General features: G+C 38.5%; 1 protein-coding gene across 1 annotated transcript in view; it reads right to left on the bottom strand.

The window, feature by feature from the left end:
- Positions 1 to 20,094, bottom strand: part of TDRD5 (tudor domain containing 5) — a 98,167-nt gene that overhangs the window by 14,983 nt on the left and 63,090 nt on the right. Inside the window, exons 15-16 of the mRNA XM_058274807.1 lie at positions 19,033 to 19,215; positions 17,801 to 17,944 (exon numbers count right to left, since the gene is read on the bottom strand). Coding sequence (XP_058130790.1) covers positions 17,801 to 17,944; positions 19,033 to 19,215 — 327 coding nt within the window. The remainder of the gene's footprint in view (positions 1 to 17,800; positions 17,945 to 19,032; positions 19,216 to 20,094) is intronic.

Raw genomic sequence — 20,094 nt, 5'->3', positions numbered from 1 at the left:
TGTCCTATCTTCTTTATTAAGACTTGTTTCACTCATCATAACTCTTTACAGAGAAGGTGAAGAAATTATCCAAGATCAATCAGTAAATGGCAGGGCAGAGATCTAACTCAGGTCAGCCTATGCTCTCTGTGCTCCACCAAACCACTCCTCAGTAAGATATGCTCCCTCTGCCCAAGTAGCTTATCAATTTCAGTAAGGGAAAGGGTAACTGTGCAGCTAGTCTTGAAAGAAGGCATTAACTGCATTCTTCAGTGGGAACAAATTGCTAGGAGAACATAAATTAAAGAAGGGAAGCAGATTTGGCTCAACTGACAGAGCATCCGTCTACCATATGGGAGGTCCAGGGTTGAAACCCAGGGCTTCCTGGCCCATGTGGTAAGCTGCCCATGAGCAGTGCTGATGCACAAAAGGAGTGCCATGCCACGCAGAGGTGGACTCTGCATAGGGGAGCCTCACGCACAAGGAGTGAGCCCCGCAAGGAGTGCCGCCCCGTGTGAAAAAAGTGCAACCTGCCCAAGACTGGTACTGCACACACAGAGAGCTGACACAGCAAGATGATGCAAACAAAAAGAGACACAGATTCCCGGTGCCACTGACAAGAATGCAAGCAGACACAGAAGAACACACAGCAAACGGACACAGAGAGCAGACAAAGGGGAAGAAGAGGGGGAAGGGAGAGAAATAAATAAAAAATAAATCTTAAAAAAAAAAAAAGAAGTTAAGGGAAAGCACCTCAGAAGAAGTTGACAAGATAGAGTATTAAGAACTAGGATATGAGAGAAAAGTTGAACTTCCCAAACAGAGATTGAACTTGGGCTAGGAGCCAAGTGGCATTTTATCCCTTCATATAGTCATTGTTAAAGTAGGTAGAGTCTGTGGTAACTTAACAGTATTTATCCTCTGTGATGTCACCTGGCATTACTGTGACTAAAAATATGGCTCCACCAGGATCAAATTATAACAAACTGATCTAAGTGGCATACGGTCCGGGATTTGCCAAGCAATGTGAAACAATAGTTATACAAAGAGAAAATTTAGGTTTGCATGTTTTTCAAGTTCATGTGTAGTATACATTTAATATCAGTTGACAGTCCTTTGATGGCAAAAATTTATAGCACCAGCAATGAAAAATCTGAAAAGGAAATTAAGGAAACAATTCCATTTAAAATAGTAACTAGAAGAATAAATAAACCAAGAATGTACAAATCATTGCTGAAATTAAAGATGACCTAAATATTAAATAAAAGAAATTCCATGCTAATGCATTGAAAGACACAGTATTGTCAAGATGCCAATATTACCCAAAGTGGTCTACAGAATTAATGCAATCCCCATCATAATTATAACAGCCTTCTTTTAGAAATAGAAAAGCTAATCATCAAAAGCATATGGAAGGGCAAAGGACTCTGAATTGCCATAAACATCTTGAAAAGGAAGAAAGAAGTTGGGGGACCCACACTTACAGACTTATAAAACTTTATTACAGAGCTACAGTAATCAAAACGTTGTAGTATTGGCACAAGGACAGACATATACACCAATGGAACAGAATTGAGAGCACAGAAATAAAACCTCACATCTGTTTACCAACTGATTTTTTATGAGGGAGCCAAGTACACTCAGTGGGGAAGTTTCTCCAGCAAATGGTGCTGGGAAAACTTGACAGCCACATGCAAAAGAATGAAAGTGGACTCCTACCTCATACCATATACAAAAGCTAACTCAAAATGGACCAATGATCTAAATATAAGAAATAAAACTATATAACTATTTGAAGAAAAGCATAGATAATATTTCCAGGACTTGGTATTAGGCAATAGATTCTTAGACTTTATACCAAAAGCAGAAGTAACAAAAGGTAGATAAATTAGACTTCTTCAAAATTGAAAACTTTTGTACATCTAAGGCTATTATCGAGAAAGTGAAAAGCCAACAAACAGAACTGAAGAAAATACTTGCAAATCATATATAATAAGTGACCTGAATCCACAATATATTAAGAACTCTTATAATTCAAGAATAAAAACAAATAACCCCATTACAAAATGGGCAAAGGACTTAAATTGATATTTCTCCAAGGAAGATATACAAATAAGCCACTAAGCACATGAAAAGATGCACAACTTTTAACCTTTAGACAAATGCAAATCAAAACCACAATAAGGGAAGCGGACTTGGCCCAATGGATAGGGCATCCACCTACCACATGGGAGGTCCACGGTTCAAACCCCGGGCCTCCTTGATCCATGTGGAGCTGGCCTGTGCGCAGTGCTGATGCGTGCAAGGAGGGCCATGCCACGCAGGGGTGTCCCCTGTGTAGGGGAGCCCCACACGCAAGGAGTGCGCCTGGTAAGGAGAGCCACCCAGCGTGAAAGAAAGTGCAGTCTGCCCAGGAATGGCGCCGCACACAAGGAGAGCTGACACAACAAGTGACACAACAAAAAGAAACACAGATTCCCGGTGCCACTGATAAGGACAGAAGCGGTAACAGAAGAAGACGCAGTGGATGGACACAGAGAGCAGACAACTGGGGGGGGGGGGGGGGGAGAAGGGAGAGAAATAAATAAATCTTTAAAAAAATAAAAAAAACCCACAATAATAATAACTCCTCACACCCATTAGAATGACTATTACTAAAAACAAAACAAAACAATCATAGAAAATAACAAATGTTGGCGAGGATGTGGAGAAACAGGAACCCTATACATTGTTGGTGGGAATGTAAAATGGAACAGGTGCTGTGGGAAATAGTTTGGTGGCTACTCAAAAAGTTAACCATAAAACTACCATTTGACCTGACAATCACACTTCCAGGTATGAACCTCAAAGAACTGAAAGCAGAGGCTCAGACAGGTATCTGTATACTAATGCTCAGAGCAACATTATTCACAATAGCTAAAAGGCAAAAGCAACCCAAATGTTCCTTCAGCAGATGAATAAACAATATGTAGTATATACATATAATGGAATATTACTCAGCCTTAATGAAGTTCTGATACATGCCACTCTACATGGATGAACTTTGAAGACATTTTACATGAAATAAGTCAGACACAAAAGGACAGATATTGTATTACTGCAATTATATGAAAGAACTAAAATATTCAAACTCATAGAGAGAGAAGGTGGAGTCCAGCTTACCAGGGGCAGGGGGAATGGGGAGTTATTGCATAATGGGTATAGGGTGTCTGTTTGGGGTGATGGGAACGTTGGGGCAACAGAATCTGATGATGGTAGCAAAACATTGTGAATGTGACTAATCTTGCTTAATTGCATGTCTGAGAGTAGCTGAGATGGGAAAGTTTATGTGGTATAAATGTTTCCACAATTAAAAAAAAACTAAAGAGACAATGACAATTAAACACAATACACAATCCTGGAATGGATCTATTCATGGAGGAGAAAAGGCCCCAAAGGATACTGGGATATATGAAAAAAATTGGAAAATAAAAGCTTTATATCAATGTTAAAGTTCTTGAAAACTGCACTTAAGGTAATTATGTGATACCCTTATTGTTAGGATATGTAAATGGAAGTATTATGTGTTCAAGAAGCATGATATATACAACCTTCTCTCAAATGTTTAGAAAATTGATAAATAGATATTTAGATAGACAGAAAATGTGGCAAAATGTTAAAATTGGTGAATCTGGGTCTATTAGTCAGCCAAAGGGCTCCTGATGCAAAATACCAGAAATTGGTTGGTTTTTATAAGGGTATTTATTTGGGGTAGGAGCTTACAGATACCAGGCCATAAAGCATAAGTTACTTCCCTCACCAAAGTCTATTTTCATGTGTTGGAGCAAGATGGCTGCCAATGTTTGCGAGAGTTCAGGCTCCTGGGTTCCTCCCTTCCAGGGTCTTGCTTCTTTTTGGGTTCAAGTTTCCTTTCTTCCTGGGGCCTGCTTCTCTTTCCTCAATTTATGTCCTGGGGCTCCAGTTTAAGACTTCAGCATCAAACTCCAACATTAAAATGCCAACATTAAGAACCCTTGCATCAAAAGCTCCAATTCTGTCCTTTGTCATGCCTTTTATCTGTGAGTCCCCACCCACCAAAGGGTGGGGACTTGATGCTAATGATGTGACCCTAATCATAATTCAATCCCACCCAGAAATAGACCAGATTATAAACATAATCCAATATCTATTTTTGGAATTCATAACCATATCAAACTACTATACTGGGCATGGGTGGGTATGTTGAGTTCTCTGTATGGGCTTTGTATTATTTTTGCAACTGTCCTATAAATTTGAAATTATTACAAAATAAAAGATTTTAAATCTGTAGCAGCCCATTTCAAAGTGTGAGCATGAATGTGGCTTATGTAATTTACATAATATACAAATGGCTGGGTGTATAACTTTTTTTTTTAATTGGCAGCAATATGAATCTCTGAAACTCCAGATAACTGTACTGTCACGTGCTATGATACTTAAAGAAACCAAACCTTGGATTCAAATTTTTGCTTAGTTCATTTAACTCATATGTTGGGCTTTAGTTACCCTTTAAGTTTATTCTCACTTAAGGTGAGGCCAAGGATCAGTGAGTTTTTCCAATAAGCTGCAATGATAATTAAGTAAATAAATATTTAGTAATACACAGACTTTTACAGCTGGGAAGATCAGTAGCTCGGCTCTTCAAAAGGTATCTTATTCAAACTTGCCTAGCAGAAAAGACTAGGCCCCAGATTATAGAACTTCCCAGATCTGTGTTTTTACATTATGCTCTGTTATTTCCAGTTGTTTAATCATCAGAATCAGAAAGAGTTTTTTTTAAAAAAACATCTTTTTACTTTCCTGTTTTGGATAAAAAAACATTGTTAAATTACATATTTAAGATGCATTCTGAAACTTTTCATGCTGAAAAAGAACACAAGTAAAGGCCTTTTAAATTTGTATGACATTTTGAAAGCATACACCTGTAGTCAATTTGAGTACATAATTGAAAAACAGGAGTGTCTTCCTCCAAACAGTGCTTGCTACTTAAACTGTGGTGACAGAGCAGCAGCAGCACCTGGGAGCTGGGGAGTCATGGAGAAACTTGGTCTGCATCTTACACCTACCTGGATCAGTTTGCATTTTATCAAGCTATGCACATTATAGCTTGAAAAGCACTACTCTACCATATTCATCCTTCTGTTGCCATCAGAGACTGACACACTTGTAGTTTGAAAAAAATACCTTCATGGAACTAGGATTAGTAGCAGATCTTCAAGAAATATTTTTATGATTTCTGAAACATGGAACTCATGCTATCTAAACCAAAACTGCAAAGAGAAACGATTCACAACCACTAGGATGGCTATAATAACATTTTTTTAAAACTTAAAAAAAAAATTGCAATGACAGATACAGGCCATCGAACATTTTGCCAAAACCTATAAAATTGGGTGGTGCAAAGTGTAAAGTATAATGTAAACTATAGACCATGGTTAGGAGCAGTTCTTTAATGTGTTCATCAATTGTAACAAATGTACTACACTAATGAAAGATGTTAATAGGGGAAAGTGTGGGAGGGGAAGAGGTTGGGGTATATGGGAATCCTCTAGGTACATTTAAAAAAAATCAACTTTATTGATACATATATTAATATAGCATACAATTCATCCAAGGTGTACAATCAATGGTATTTGGTATAATCACATAGTGTGCATTCACTTCCTCCATCATTATTAGAGCATTTTCATTATTTCAATAATAATAAAAAACAAACGAGAAAATTCCTCACCTCTCAATTTCTGTTTTGCTTGCTATATATAGCTACTACTTCTGCCTATCCTTACACAATTATTTATTAAGTTTTATTAAGATATTATATTCACATACTATACGATCTATCCAAAGTGTATAATCAATGGCATTTAGTATAACCACAATGTTGCACATTCATCACCTCAAAAATTTTACAACTATTACTCCAAAAAGAATCCACATCCATTACCATTCCTCCCCCAGCTATACATAACCATTAATCTAATTTCATCTTTATAAATTGATTTATATTTACAGTTTATATAAATGGAATCATTACAATATGTAGTACTCTATGTCTGGTCTCCTTCATTAGTATGTTTTTTTTCCTGCTATTAACTTTTTTTTTTTTTTTTAATATTATTGACTTTTATTTGGAATGCTTGCCCATAGCCTCTGAGTCACCTACTATGCACTTTTCTTTCAGGTGCTGTTTGCTCCTAAACCAATAATGAAAGGGATCATTAGGTATTAAAGTATCTTAAGTTTAGTTAATATTCAGCTCAGCTGCCAGTATCAGACAATCAAAAATTTTACTCCATGTCAATTAGTCAGTTGAGAGCCAGTGGGATGGGGCAGCTCACTGAAGGTCAGGAGTGGGGGTTCCTTCTGTCCTGTTGCTCTCTCACTCTTGACCAGGAGGATTCCCTGCTGCAGCCCAAGAAGGCTGATCCAGCTCTATCATATCTGCAGGCCAGAAGCATAGTTCTTGCTACTTCCTCTCCAAGAAATCTATCCAGACAAATGAAATCATGTCCATGCAATGAATCGTAGGGCAAGCTCATGGCAGCCAAAATGCTCCGGGGGCAGGATATGGGGGTCCCGAGGGTGTGAGTGCTCCCCGCAGACACCGCATCCCTCCTGCCCTCGGGGTTGAGGGGCCACCTCGGGAGCTCGCACTGATATTAACATTTTGTAGTATTAACGTACATTTGTTCACTTTCAAAGAAAAATGGTGTTATATATGCAATTTTACCCATATTCATACTTCACTTAATATATTTATATTTCACATAATATATTTAGTTCATAAAAGTGCAATCATACACTATTTATGTTTTGTGTCTGGCTTGCTTCACTCAACAGAATGTCCTACAGTTTCATCCATGTTGTCATATTTCACGACTTCATTTCTTCTTACTGCTGCATAAAATTCTATCATGTGTATAGACCACTATTTGTTTATCCATTCAGCAGTTGGTGGACACCTGGGTTGTTTCCAACTTCTGGCAATCATGAAAAATGCTGCTGTGAATACTGGTGTGCAGAAGTCTGTTTGTGTCACTGCTCTCAGCACTTCTGGGTATATATCTAGCAGTGGTATTGCTAGGTCCCATGGCAAATTTATAATCAGCTTCCTAAGGAACTGCCAAAGAGTTCTCCAAGTGGCTGTACACCATTCTACATTTCCACCAAAAGTGAGTAAGTGTTCCTATCTCTCCACATCCTCTCCAATATTTAGTTTTCCAACTTTTTAATAGCAGCCAGTTTAACAGCTGTAAAATGATATCGCATTGTAGTTTTGATTTGCATTTCCCTAATCTCTAGTGATGTTGAACATTTTTGTCATTTATTTCTTCATTCGACAATTCTTTTCAAATCTTTTGCCCATTTTTAAAAAATACTTTTATTTTTAAAAGATACATAGATCACACAAAATATTACATTAAAAATATAGGAGGTTCCCATATGCCCAACTCCTCACACCCCTGACTTCCCACATCAATAACTTTTATTTTTAAAGATTTATTTATTTACTTATTACTCTTCCCTTCCCCATCCCCACCTCGGTTGTCTGTTCTCTGTGTTTATTTGCTGCGTAGTCTTCTTTGTCTGCTTCTGTTGTTGTCAGTGGTAAGGGAATTTGTGTTTCTTTTTGTTATGTCATCTTGCTGCGTCAGCTCTCCGTGTGTGCGGCACCATTCTTAGGCAGGTTGTACTACCTTTCGCGCTGGGTGGCTCTCCTTACAGGGCGCATTCCTTGCACGTGAGGCTCCCCTACGTGGGGGACACCCCTGTGTGGCACGGCACTCCTTGCGCGCATCAGCACTGTGCATGGGCCAGCTCCACATGGGTCAAGGAGGCCTGGGGTTTGAACCACAGACCTCCCATGTGGTAGACGGATGCCCTAACCCTGGGCCAAGTCCTCCGCCAACAACTTCTTTCATTAATGTGGTACATTCATTGCATTTGATGAATACATTTTGAGGCACTGCTACACAGCATGGATTATAGTTTACATTGTAGTTTACACTGTCTCCCAGTCCATTCAGTAAGTTTTGGCAGGATATATAATGTTCTGCATCTGTTCCTGCAATATCAGTCAGGACAACTCCAAGTCCCAAAAATGCCCCAATATCACACCTCCTTTTCCCTCTCCCTGCCTTCAGCAACTCCTGTGGCCACTGTCTCCACATCAATGATATAATTTCTTCCATTGCTAGAGTTACAGTAATTCTATAGTAGAATACCAGTAAGTCCATTCTAATCCATATTTTATTCCTCCATCCTGAGGACCCTGGGATGGTGATGCCCACTCCACCTCTCAATTGAGAGGGGGTTTCGATCCCACACGGCTGCTGCCTGCAGCTGTAGACTCTCAGGTCCTTAGTGTGGTGGTTATCCATCTTCACCTCCCTGTCCTGTCAGCTGACCTGGGTTAAGTCCAACGAACTGGAGAGTAGGTGTTGCAACACTGCTGAGGTTCAGGGCCCAGCTTGCACATGGACAACCCAGAGATTCAAGTCTGAGCATACACCAACCCCAGCATCAACCACAATAAAAGGAACAGAAGAGGCATGTGTAGAGAAGTCACATGAGTCCAACTCCATCACACTCAGGAGAAATTCCAAAGTAGGGCCCACTGGCAAGGTACTGAACTCTGGAGCCAACTGTCATGACTGTAGGACCTAGGTGTCTTTGTAGTTCTCAGGTAAGCACCACTACCTGGGATTGTATCTATTTTGGCTGTCTCTGAGATCCTGCTGAGATATGCATAAGCATGACCCCTCTGATGACTTTCCGATTCATTTGAAGTCTCTTAGCCATATAACCTCATTTTTTTAAAACTATTTCCCCTTCTATTCAAGGTCTTTTTCTAGTTGCACCACCAGCTAGTGCTTGGTAGTAATCCCTCACTTGTGCCCATTTTAATTAGAGTTTGTCTTTTTATTGTTGAGTCGTAGTATCTCTTTATATATCATGGATACTAAACCCTCATCAGATAGGTGATTGCCAAATATTTTCTCCCAATGAGTTGGCTGCCTTTTCACCCTTTTGACAAAGTCCTTTGAGGTAAAAAGTGTTTAATTTTGAGGTGGTCCCATTTATCTTTTTTTATTTTTGTTGTTCTTGTTTTGGGTATAAGATTTAAGAAACTACCACCTATGACAAGACCTTTAAGATGTTTTCCTAAGTTTTCTATTAGTTTTATGGTTGTCACTTTTATATTTGTCCTTGATCCATTTTGAGCTAATATTTGTATACAGTGTCCACTTATTTCTTTTGGATATGGATATCCAGTTCTCCCAGCTCCATTTGTTGAATAGATTGTTCTGACCCAGCTATGGCTTAACGACCTTGTGGGTGGGCTTAACAACCTTGTTAAAAATCACTTGACTGTAGATGTGAGGGTCTATTTTTGAGTTCTCGATTTGGTTACATTGGTCAATCTATCTGTCTTTATGCCAGTACCATGCTGTTCTTACCACTGTTGCTAAGTAATATGCTTTAAAGTCAGGAAGCAAGAGTCTTTCAAATTTGTTCTTTTTTTAAGGACATTTTTGGCTATGTGGAGTCCCTTATCCTTTAAAATAAATTTGATTATTGGCTTTTCAGTTTCTGCAAAGAAGGCTGTTGGGATTTATATTGGGATTGCATTGAATCTGTAAATCACTTTGGGTAGAAATGACATCTTTATGATACTTAGTCTTCAATCCATGAACATGGAATGTCCTTCCATTTATTTAAGTCTTCCTTGATATTTTGTAGCAATGTTTCATAGTTTTCTAAATACAGGTCCTTTATGTCCTTGGCTAAGTTTATTCTTAAATATTTGATTTAGTCTCTACTGTAAGTGGAATTTTAAAAAATTTCCTCCTCAGATTGCACATCAGTAGTGTATAGAAATGCTATTGATTTTTACATATTAATCTTTTATCCAGCCACTTGATCTTGTCTATTAATTCTAGTAGCCTTATTGTGGATTTTTCAGGATATTCTAGATAGAGGATCACGTCATCAGTGACTAGTGAAATTTTTACTCCATCCTTTCCTAGTTGGGTGCTACTTTTACCCTTTGTCTAGCCTAATTGCTCTAGCTAGAACTTCTAGCACAATATTGAATAATAAGGTTGACAGTGGGCATCCCTGCCTTGTTCCTGATGTCAGTGGGAAAGCTTTCAGTCTTTCACCATTAAGTACAATGCTAGTTGTAGGTTTTTCATATATGCACTTAACTATATTGAGAAAGCTTCCTTCTATTCCTATCTTTTAGGGTGTTTTTAATCAAGAAAGGGTACTCTATTTTGTCAAATCCCTTTTCTGCATCAACAGAATCATATGATTTTTCTTATTCAGTTTATCAATGTATTTTATTACACTGATTTTCTTGTGTTTGAACCACCCTTGCATACATGGGGTAAAACTCACTTAAACCATGGAGAATAATTCTTTTCATGTGCTTTTAGATTTTGTTTGCAAGTATTTTGTTGAGGGTTTTGCATCTATATTCATTAGAGATATTGGTCTGCAATTTTCTTTTTTTGTAGTATCTTTGCCTGGTTTTGGTATTAGTATGATGTTGGCTTCATAGAATGAGTTTGGTAGCATTCTTTCCAGTTCAATTTTTGGAAGAGCTTGAGCAAGATTAGTATTAGCTTGTTTCTGAATGATTGGTAGAATTCACCTGTGAAGTCATCTAGTCCTGGGCTTTTCATCTTTGGGAGGTTTCTGATGACTGCTTTAATCTCTTCACTTGTGATTGGTTCGTTGAGGTCTTCTATTTCTTCTAGGGTCAGTGTAGGTTGTTAGTGTGTTTCTAAGAATTTGTCCATCTCATCTACATTTTCTATTTTTTTTGGTATACAGTTGTTCGTATCCTCTCATGATTTCTTTATTTCTGTAGGGTCAGTGGTAATGCCCCACCTCATTGCTGATTTTATTTATTTCCACCTCTTCTATTTTTTTTGTCAGTCTGTAAAAGGTTTGTTGATTTTGTTGATCTTCTCAAAGAACCAAGTTTTGTTTTTTTCTTGTTCTTGATTTCAATTATTTCTGCTCTGATCTTTACTATTTCTTTCCTTCACCTTGGTTTTGGATTAGTTTGCTCTTCTTTTTTCAGTTCCTCTAGGTGTGCAATTAGGTCTTCAATTTTAGCTTTCTTTCTTTTTTTCCTAGTGAAACTTATTTTATTCTGTAGTAATAAGTCCAAAAATATTTTTAAAAAGGAAGGTTGATTTCTTTTTCCAAGTTCACACCCAAGAATGTTGGCAGGGTGAGGGAGGAACTTCTGTTTCAAATGCCCCTTACTGAAAGCTGAGGAAGACACAAACATTTTGGTTGTCCACCATCTGAAACTCATGCTTCTTCATGTGCTGCCATGAGAGCTGAAGAACATACAGAGATCTTAATACTTTCCAATAGTTTCAAATTAGTATTGTCCTGCATATGACCCACTGTGTGGAATTAATCTCATATCCCAACTAAAATGAGGGAAGACTGGGAAAATATGATCTTTTCTGTCCCTAGAATGATAGGGAACTGTATAATGTCCTTTATTTTTTAAACATCAGACTATATTCATTACTGTGGTGGGTATATGGAATGAGAAATTAAGGCTTAAAATGTACAAGGTTCCTATTTAGAATGATAGAAACATTTTGGTGATTGATGATAGTGATGGTAGTACATGTGAACACAATTAATACCACTGAGATAGATCTAGATGTGATTAAAAGGGGACTTATTAGATTGCATATATGACAAAAGAATAAACATTAAAAATTCACCACACAATGAATCATAAGGTAAACCATGGACTATAGTTAATAATACATTTATAAAAATATGCTATAATTAATTGTAACATATTCCACACCAATTCAAGGTGTTAAAAATAGTGTGGTTTATAAGAATTCTGTTTTTTTCCTTTTTTAGATCACACAAAATGTTACATTAAAAATATAAGAGGTTCCCATATACCCCACTCCCCACACCCCCCACTCCTCCCGCATGGACAACTTCTTTCATTAGTGTGGTACATTCACGGCATTTGATGAGTACATTTTGGAGCACTGCAACACAGCATGGATTAGAGTTTACATTGTAGTTTACACTCTCCCAGTCCATTCAGTGGGTTATGGTAGGATATATAATGTGCTGCATCTGTCTCTGCAATATCATTGAGGACACCTCCAAATCCTGAAAATGCCCCAGTATCACACCTCTTTTCCCCCCTCTTTGCCTTCAGCAACTCCTGTGGCCACTGACTCCATATCAATGATATAATTTCTTCCACTGCTAGAGTCACAAAACTTCTATAATAGAATACCAGTAAGTCCATTCTAATCCATATTTTATTCCTTCATCCTGGGATGGTGATGTCCACTCCACGCTAAATCAAGAGGGGGCTTTTTTAATACCTCAATTTATTTTTTACTTTTAGTTTTTCTAAATTATGTATTCTATTTCTATCTTTAAACCTATCATTACTATTTCATTTTCTTATTAATTGAATTTGGGAATATATTAGACTTCATTTTTGAAGAAGTTTTAGATCACAGAGGGGTTCAACTATGGCAGGGGATGAGCACTAATGTAGGGTGTCATCGATGGGGGATACATAGGTGGGAGGGAGTTCTCCAGGCATGGCTATAGGGTATATAGATATGTTCAGATGTTCATTGGGTATTGATATAATGGGTAGAGTTTCACACAACTGAAGGAGTGCTGAGTTTCCATTCCAGGAAACTCTGTTACACTCCCCAACGGAGCAGCAACAATCCCTCTAAGTGCAAGGGCAAGGACCAGTGAAGAAGGATGGCCCAATGATGGGCCCTTGATACTGATGACTATGCTTATGACCCTGTTGTGCTTGAAATTCCAACTTAGCCTAGGGTTGCAGGGTGCCTATGAGTTACCTCCTGAGAGACTCCACGTTGCTCAAATGTGGCCACTCTCTAAGCCAAACCTAGCATATAAATGCATTATCTTCCCCCCCAGTGTGGGACATGACTCCCTGGGATGAGTCACGAGGTCATCAGAGGGGTCGCACTTACACATGTCTCAGCAGGGTCTCAGAGACAGTCAAAGTAGATACTACCCCCAGGTAATGGTGCTACTGAGGGCTTCAGAGACTCCCAGTTCTATGGTCATGACAGACGGCTCTGGAGTTCAGTGCCTTGCCACTGGCTCTACTTTGGAATGTGTGTTCCTGAGTGTGATGGAGTTGGACTCAGATATGACTTCTCTACACATGCCTCTTCTGTCACTTACTGAACGTGTGTTTGGTGCTGGGATTTATGTATACTCAGGAAACTTGAATATCTGGACTTTCTATGTGCTAGCTGGGCCCTGAGCCTCAGCAGCATTTTAACACCTACCCTCCAGTTCCTTGGACTTACCCAGGTCAGCTAACAGGGAGGTGAGGTTGGTCAATCATCACACCAGGGAACCCAGGGAGTCTACAACTGCAAGCAGGAGAATTCCATCCATCAACCATGTAGGATCTTTCTTCTTTTTTAATGTAAGCATTGAGGGCTATAAATTTCTCAGCACTACCTTTGCTGTGCCCCATACATTTTTATAGGTTGTGTTCTTATTTTCATTCATCTTATTTGCTAAATTCTCCCGCAATTTCTTTGACCCACTGATTTAAGAGAGTGTTGTTTAATCTCTATATATTTATGAATTTTCCCCTTTTCCATCCATTACTGATTTCCAGCTTTATTCTGTTATGATCACAGAAAGTGTTTTGTATAATTTCAGTTCTCTTAAATTTATTGAGACTTGTCTTGTGACCCAACATATGGTCTATCTTGGAGAAGAATCTAGGAGCACTTGAAAAGAATGTATATCCTGCTGTTTTGGGGTGCAGTGCTCTACAGGTTTTTGATAGATCTAGTTCATTTATCATATTATTCAAGCTCTGTTTATTTATCCCCTGTCCAGATGTTATATCCAATACTTGAGAGTGGTGCATTGAAGTCTTGAACTATTATTGTAGAGTCATCTATTTCTCCTTTCATCTTTGCCAGTTGTGCCTTACATATCTTTTTTTTCCTCTCTCTCCTTTCCCCGCCCCCTTCCCCCCCAGTTGTCTGTTCTCTGTGTCTATTTGCTGCATGTTCTTCTTTGTCCGCTTCTGTTGTTGTCAGCGGCACAGGAATCTGGGTCTCTTTTTGTTGTGTCATCTTGTTATATCAGCTCTCTGTGTGTGCAGCGCCATTCCTGGGCAGGCTGAACTTTCTTTCGTGCTGGGTGGCTCTCCTTACGGGGTGCACTCTTTGCACGTGGGACTCCCCTATGCAGGGGACACCCCTGTGTGGCACGGCACTCCTTGTGTGCATCAGCACTGTGCATGGGCCAGCTCCACATGGGTCAAGGAGGTCCAGGGTTTGAACCACGGTTCTCCCATGTGGTAGATGGATGCCCTAACCACTGGGCGAAGTCCGCCTCCCTGCCTTATGTATCTTGAGGCACCCAGGTTAGGTGCATAAATATTTAGTATAGCATTTCTTCTACGTGAATTGCCCCTTTTAATATATAATGACCTTCTTCATCCCTTATAAGTCTTTCATTTAAAATCTATTTTGTCCAAAATTAGTGTTGCTACTCCAGCTCATTTTTGTTACTACTTGCATGGAATATCTTTTCCCAACCTTTCACTTTTAACATGATTGTGCCCTTATGTCTGAGGTGAGTCTCTTGTAGACAATATATAGATGTCTCATATTTTTTAATCCATTCTATCAGTCTGTGCTTTGATTGGGGAGTTCAAGACATTAACATTCAATGTTATTACTGTAAAGGTGTTACTTACTTCATCCCTTTTGACCTTTTGGCTTTCTGTTGTCATATTGTATTATTGTTTGCCTTTTTACCCTTTAATTTTATAATTACCCTTTCTAATAATTTCATTTACACACTCTTCTTCAAGTCTCTCACCCTTTATTTTTTTCCTTTCAGGCTTCAGCACTCCCTTTAGTATCTCTTGTAATTCTGGTCTTTTGGTAACATATTCTATCAGTTTTTGTTGGTCTGTGAAGACTTTGAACTCACACTCATTTTTGAATGACAGCTTTGCTGGTTACAGAATCTTGGCTGAAAGATTTTCTCTTTCAGTACCTTAAATATATCATACCACTTTCTTCTCCACTGTTTCTGATGAGAGGTTGGCAGTTAATCTTACCAAGGTTCCCTTGTATGTGAGCCTTTGCTTTTCTCCTGCTGCTTTAAGAATCCTGTCTTTATCTCCGATATTTGTCATTCTGAACAGTAGGTGTCTTGGGGTAGATATAGTCAAGATTTATTCTGTTTGGGGTACATTGTTCTTTTTGGATATTGATATTTATGTCTTTCATACAGGTTGGGAAGTTTTCAGTCATTTGTTTCATCAAGTAATCTTTCTGCCCCTTTTCCATTCTCTTCTCCTTCTGGGATACCAATAATTCATATGTTTTTGCATCTCACGTTGTCATTCAATTCTCTGAGACCCTGTTCCATTTTATCCATTCTCTTCTCTTTTTGTTCTCCTGTCTTTTCCAGTTCAGATGTTCTGTCTTCGAAATCACTAATTTTGTCGAGTAATTCAAATGTTTTTATGTGCTTCTATTTTATTTTTAATCTCATTCATTGTGCCTTTTATTCCCAGAAGGTCTGTTAACTTTTCTTTGCAGACTTTCAAATTGTCCTTTATGCTTACCCAGTATCTTCTTAATATCCTTTATCTCTTTAGTTACATTTTCTTTCAATTCTTTGAATTGATTTAAGAGAGTTGTGTGACTATCATTGATTAATTCTCTTAAATCCTGTATCTCTTCAGGCTATTTGCTTTCTTCCATTGCCTGGGCCATCTCTTCCTGTTTCCTAGAATGGTTTGTAACTTTTTGCTGATGCCTAAGCATCTGAATATGTTGGTGAATTTACTCTAATGGCCAATTTCTCTCTCTTGCCTTTTGTAATTTTTTTAACACCTTTTGATATTTGGTTCAACTTATTCTAAGACTTTAAAATTGCTCAGATTAGGTTATCAAAACTGTGCCAGGCACTCACTACTGGGGCGCAGATTTTCTCCCAGAAGTTAGAGAACAGAGAGACAAAAAAGCAGTTTTTATCCATGCAATTTCCAGATAGGCCAGCAGATGGCGCTTGTCGATGTACCCTTCCACAGAGGTGTACCTCTCTCTGTTTTCCTTTGTTTTGGTCTAGCCAGGGCTGAGATTCAAAGCAGATTCTACTGGTTGAATTCACTGAAGACACCCAACTCCCCTTCCCTTTTCCCTTGTAATAGCTAACAAGGAAGAAGATGTCTCTTCCCTTATCAGTCAGCTGCAGTGAGCCAGGGGTTTTACCCCAGCTTAATATCTTGAGTGTGGGGAGGGGAGCCCTCCTAGCTGCTGTGGGGGTTCGGTAACTCACAGTTTGTTGTTTTGGGTTCTCCCTCTCTCTCCCCCTCCTGGTAGTTGTGAAGCACTGTACTAGTCTGCTGACCCCCAAAGCAGCCCCCTAGGACAGCTTTTGGCTCCTTCTCCATTGTTTTTGTGAGAACATTCATCTCTGCCTGTTAGTCTGTCATCATCTTCACACTCCCCTATACATAAAGACTTATTTTATTTATTTACTTTCCCCCCTCATTGTTTTGTGCTTGCTATCTGCTTCCTGTGTGCTTGTCTTCTTTTTAGGAGGCACTGGAAACTGAACCCAGGTCCTCTCATTTGGGAGGGAGTTGCCCAGTGGCTTGAGCCACCTGTGCTCCCACCCATTTGTTGTGTCTCTCATTGTGTTTCCTTGTGGTTACTTTTTGTTGTATCATCTTGTTGTGGCAGCTCACCCTGCCAGCTGGTGTGTTAGCTTGCTGTCTGGCTGGTATTCTTTAGAAGGCACTGGAAACTGAACCCAGGACTTCCCATGTGGTAGGCGGGCACCCAACTACTTGAGCTATGTCCACCTCCCTCCCCTTTTTTTTGACGTAACATTTATGTAATCTAAAGCTTATTTTTAAAAAATAATATATATATACACACACATATAAAAGTTGGAGAGAATGTGGAGAAATTGGAAGTAAAAATCCATTGAATTGTGCACTTTAAATAGCTGAATTATATTGTATGTGAATTATATATCAATAAAGTTATTTACAAACAAAACTACCTGAGAAACAAAATATAACAGTCTATCTTATCCTAAAACTAAATCTGTACTCTTAAGTTACCTTCATTTCGGGAACAGGCTGTTCTATGTAATATACTATGATTTTATCAGTTCTGACATTTAAAGCAACCATATTCTGCAGGAACTATATCAGTTCACCTTCCCCAAATATACTTTACAACGAATTTCCTTAACTTCTGCACTATATTTTCAATGTAACACTACAAAATTAAAGAGGCCTGGTGGCCAAATTTCATGGTCCACACCAATTGTCCTGCTGTTTTCAGGATACTCATAATATATCTGAACAATACATAAAATATGGATTTTGTGCCAGGGTGAGTGCTTACCGCCAAAGCAAGATAAAAGAAGAAAACTGAGCTAGATGATAGGACAGATATCTATCTTAAAATTTATGGCTAAGTTATTAGAAAATCCCTGTTTTCTCTATCCCTAATATAAATGTTTAATCAATCTTTTAGTTCTAGGGTCAGGATTATCTTCTGAAGAGATGAATAACTATATTAAGTTTATTGAAATCAATTAAAAATCAACTTAAATTTTTTGTACATGTATTCTACCAACTGCTAAGAGTGGGGTCATTGACCAGAAATTTACTCAAAAAAAAATTAAAGAACTTCCCCATGCAAACTGGTCACAAAAACAATTAGACATTTACCTTCTGAATCCTGGTTGTGCCATTATTTTTTTCTTGAGTATCCACTTCTTCTGGTTTCTGAATATCTATTTTCATTCCATTCACAAGACCTGAAGCATTCCATGAATCATCCCATATATCTTTGGGTGTAGAAAAACACCAATTCTATAGAGAGAAAAATACAATAGACCAAGATAGAGTGCCACAAGATCTACAAAGAGGGAAGACCTGTACAAGGTAAAGGCAAAGAGGCAATACATACAAAACAGAAAAAGATATTTGTTAGCTCTCTCTAGCAGTGTGACTTTCCTCCTTGTTTTATTGGTCTATACCCAACCTTATATCCCTTTGGGGAAGCGGATTTGGCTCACCTGATAGAGTGTCCACCTACCACATGAGAGGTCCAGAGTTCAAACCCAGGGCCTCCGACCCACGTGGAGTTGGCCCATGTGCAGTGCTGATGCACGCAAGGAATGCCGTGCCCAATGTGCAAGGAGTGTGCCCCATAAGGAAAACTGCCCTGCATGAAAAAAGTGCAGCCCGCCCAGGAGTAGCGCCACACACATGGAGAGCTGATACAGCAAGATGACACAAAAAAACGAGACACAGATTCCAGGTGCCGATGACAAGAATACAAGCAGACACAGAAGAACACACAGCGAATGGACACAGAGAGCAGACAACTGGCCCCCAGATGCGATGGAGAGCTGACTCAGCAAGGTGACACAACAAAAAAAATGGAGACAAGCAAAAAAAACCACAGAAGAGCATGCAGTGAATGGACACAGAAAGCAGACAGCAAGCAAGCCGCAAGAGGGGAGGGGAAATAAAATAAATACAGATACAGAAGAACGCACAGCAAATGGACACCGAGAGCAAACAGCACGCAAAAAGCCATGGGGGAGATAAAAAAATAAAAAACCCCACAAAAACTAGTTTGTAAAAAAAAACTAGGTAGTGAAAACAAAATTTCTCTAGTTTATGTAAGCTATATAGGAGCCAATGATAACACAAAATCATAATGACTGAAAGGACAGATGGACATAATAAGTCTGAAGCTTATTTTCTCCTATACTATCCTCTCATCCTCTACCATTATCATCTTCCATTGAAAAATGTCATGAATTCTTCTGAATTTTGGTTGGATAAATCCTCCTGAATTCCAAGATACATTTTTTTCTTGAGGTTTAGGCAACTAAATATAAATTTCCTCCTTTCAGTAATGATTTGTTATGTTTTACCAAAGATCTAACCTTTTGAGGCATTTCTTTACAGGATGGATACTGTTTCTTGCCACCAAGGCTTGAGGTAAATAGATGAGAGGCAGAATCTCCCCCTTCTTCCATTTTAGCCTGTGGAGGTAACCAGTTCTCATCCCAAATATCATCACCTATGGTCACTGGCTCCAGGCATGGCATTCCAGTGGGGATCTCATCCTAGGATGCATCACAAGACAAAGAGAAACCATAATTTACAGCTCCTCTATGAATACACCTTATAAAATTGAGGTTTATAATTTTTTTCTGACTTCCAGGTAAAGATGGTAGTTTGAATATAACTTATTACTCTCTCCCTTCTGAAATACCACTTTAATAACAAGAGTTTTTTTTTTTTTAAGGCATAAACTCATGTAGATAGAACAGAAGAAAAAAACACCACCTACATTTGGACACAGAAAAACAGAAACAAGTGGCAACTGATTTAGCAGTCCTGAAATCTAGTCTACCAGAAGTGGTAAAATACTGATTAATTCTACTGTGAAAAATCAAGGAAGTATATTGTAATCCCTAGAGCAACCACTGAAAAACTACACAAATAGATATAATAAAAAACACAATAGCTAAATTTAAATGTAGTATGAAAAAATGCTCAAGCGGTCCAAAAGAAGGGAAGGGGCTAAAAAAGAAAGAAAAATATAGGGAACAAAAATAATAAAATGGTATCCCTACAATCAAAACATATCAGTAATTACAGTAAATGTAAAGAAGCTAAACACACTAATTATAATTCAGACTGTCAGAATGGATTAAAAAAATGAACAAACTGTGTACTGTCTCATGAAACTCACTTCAAGTATAGAGGTAGGTTAGAAGAAAAAGCCTGGAAACAGATACACCATGCAAACACTGAAGAAAGCTATAGTGGCTATCTTAATAGTAAACTGTAGAATTCAGAGAAAAGAAAAGCAACCAGGGATAAAGACTTCTCATAAAGATAAAAGAGGAGGCATGGCAAGATGGCATCTGAGTGAGTACACCTTATAATCTCTCCTGCTAAGAAGCAGCTGAGTAGGATTGGAATCCTGCTGGACCGGG

This window comes from Dasypus novemcinctus, chromosome 13 (assembly GCF_030445035.2).
Source record: "Dasypus novemcinctus isolate mDasNov1 chromosome 13, mDasNov1.1.hap2, whole genome shotgun sequence".
Taxonomy (NCBI): Eukaryota; Metazoa; Chordata; class Mammalia; order Cingulata; family Dasypodidae; genus Dasypus; species Dasypus novemcinctus.
This window is presented reverse-complemented; position numbering and strand designations above follow the sequence as displayed.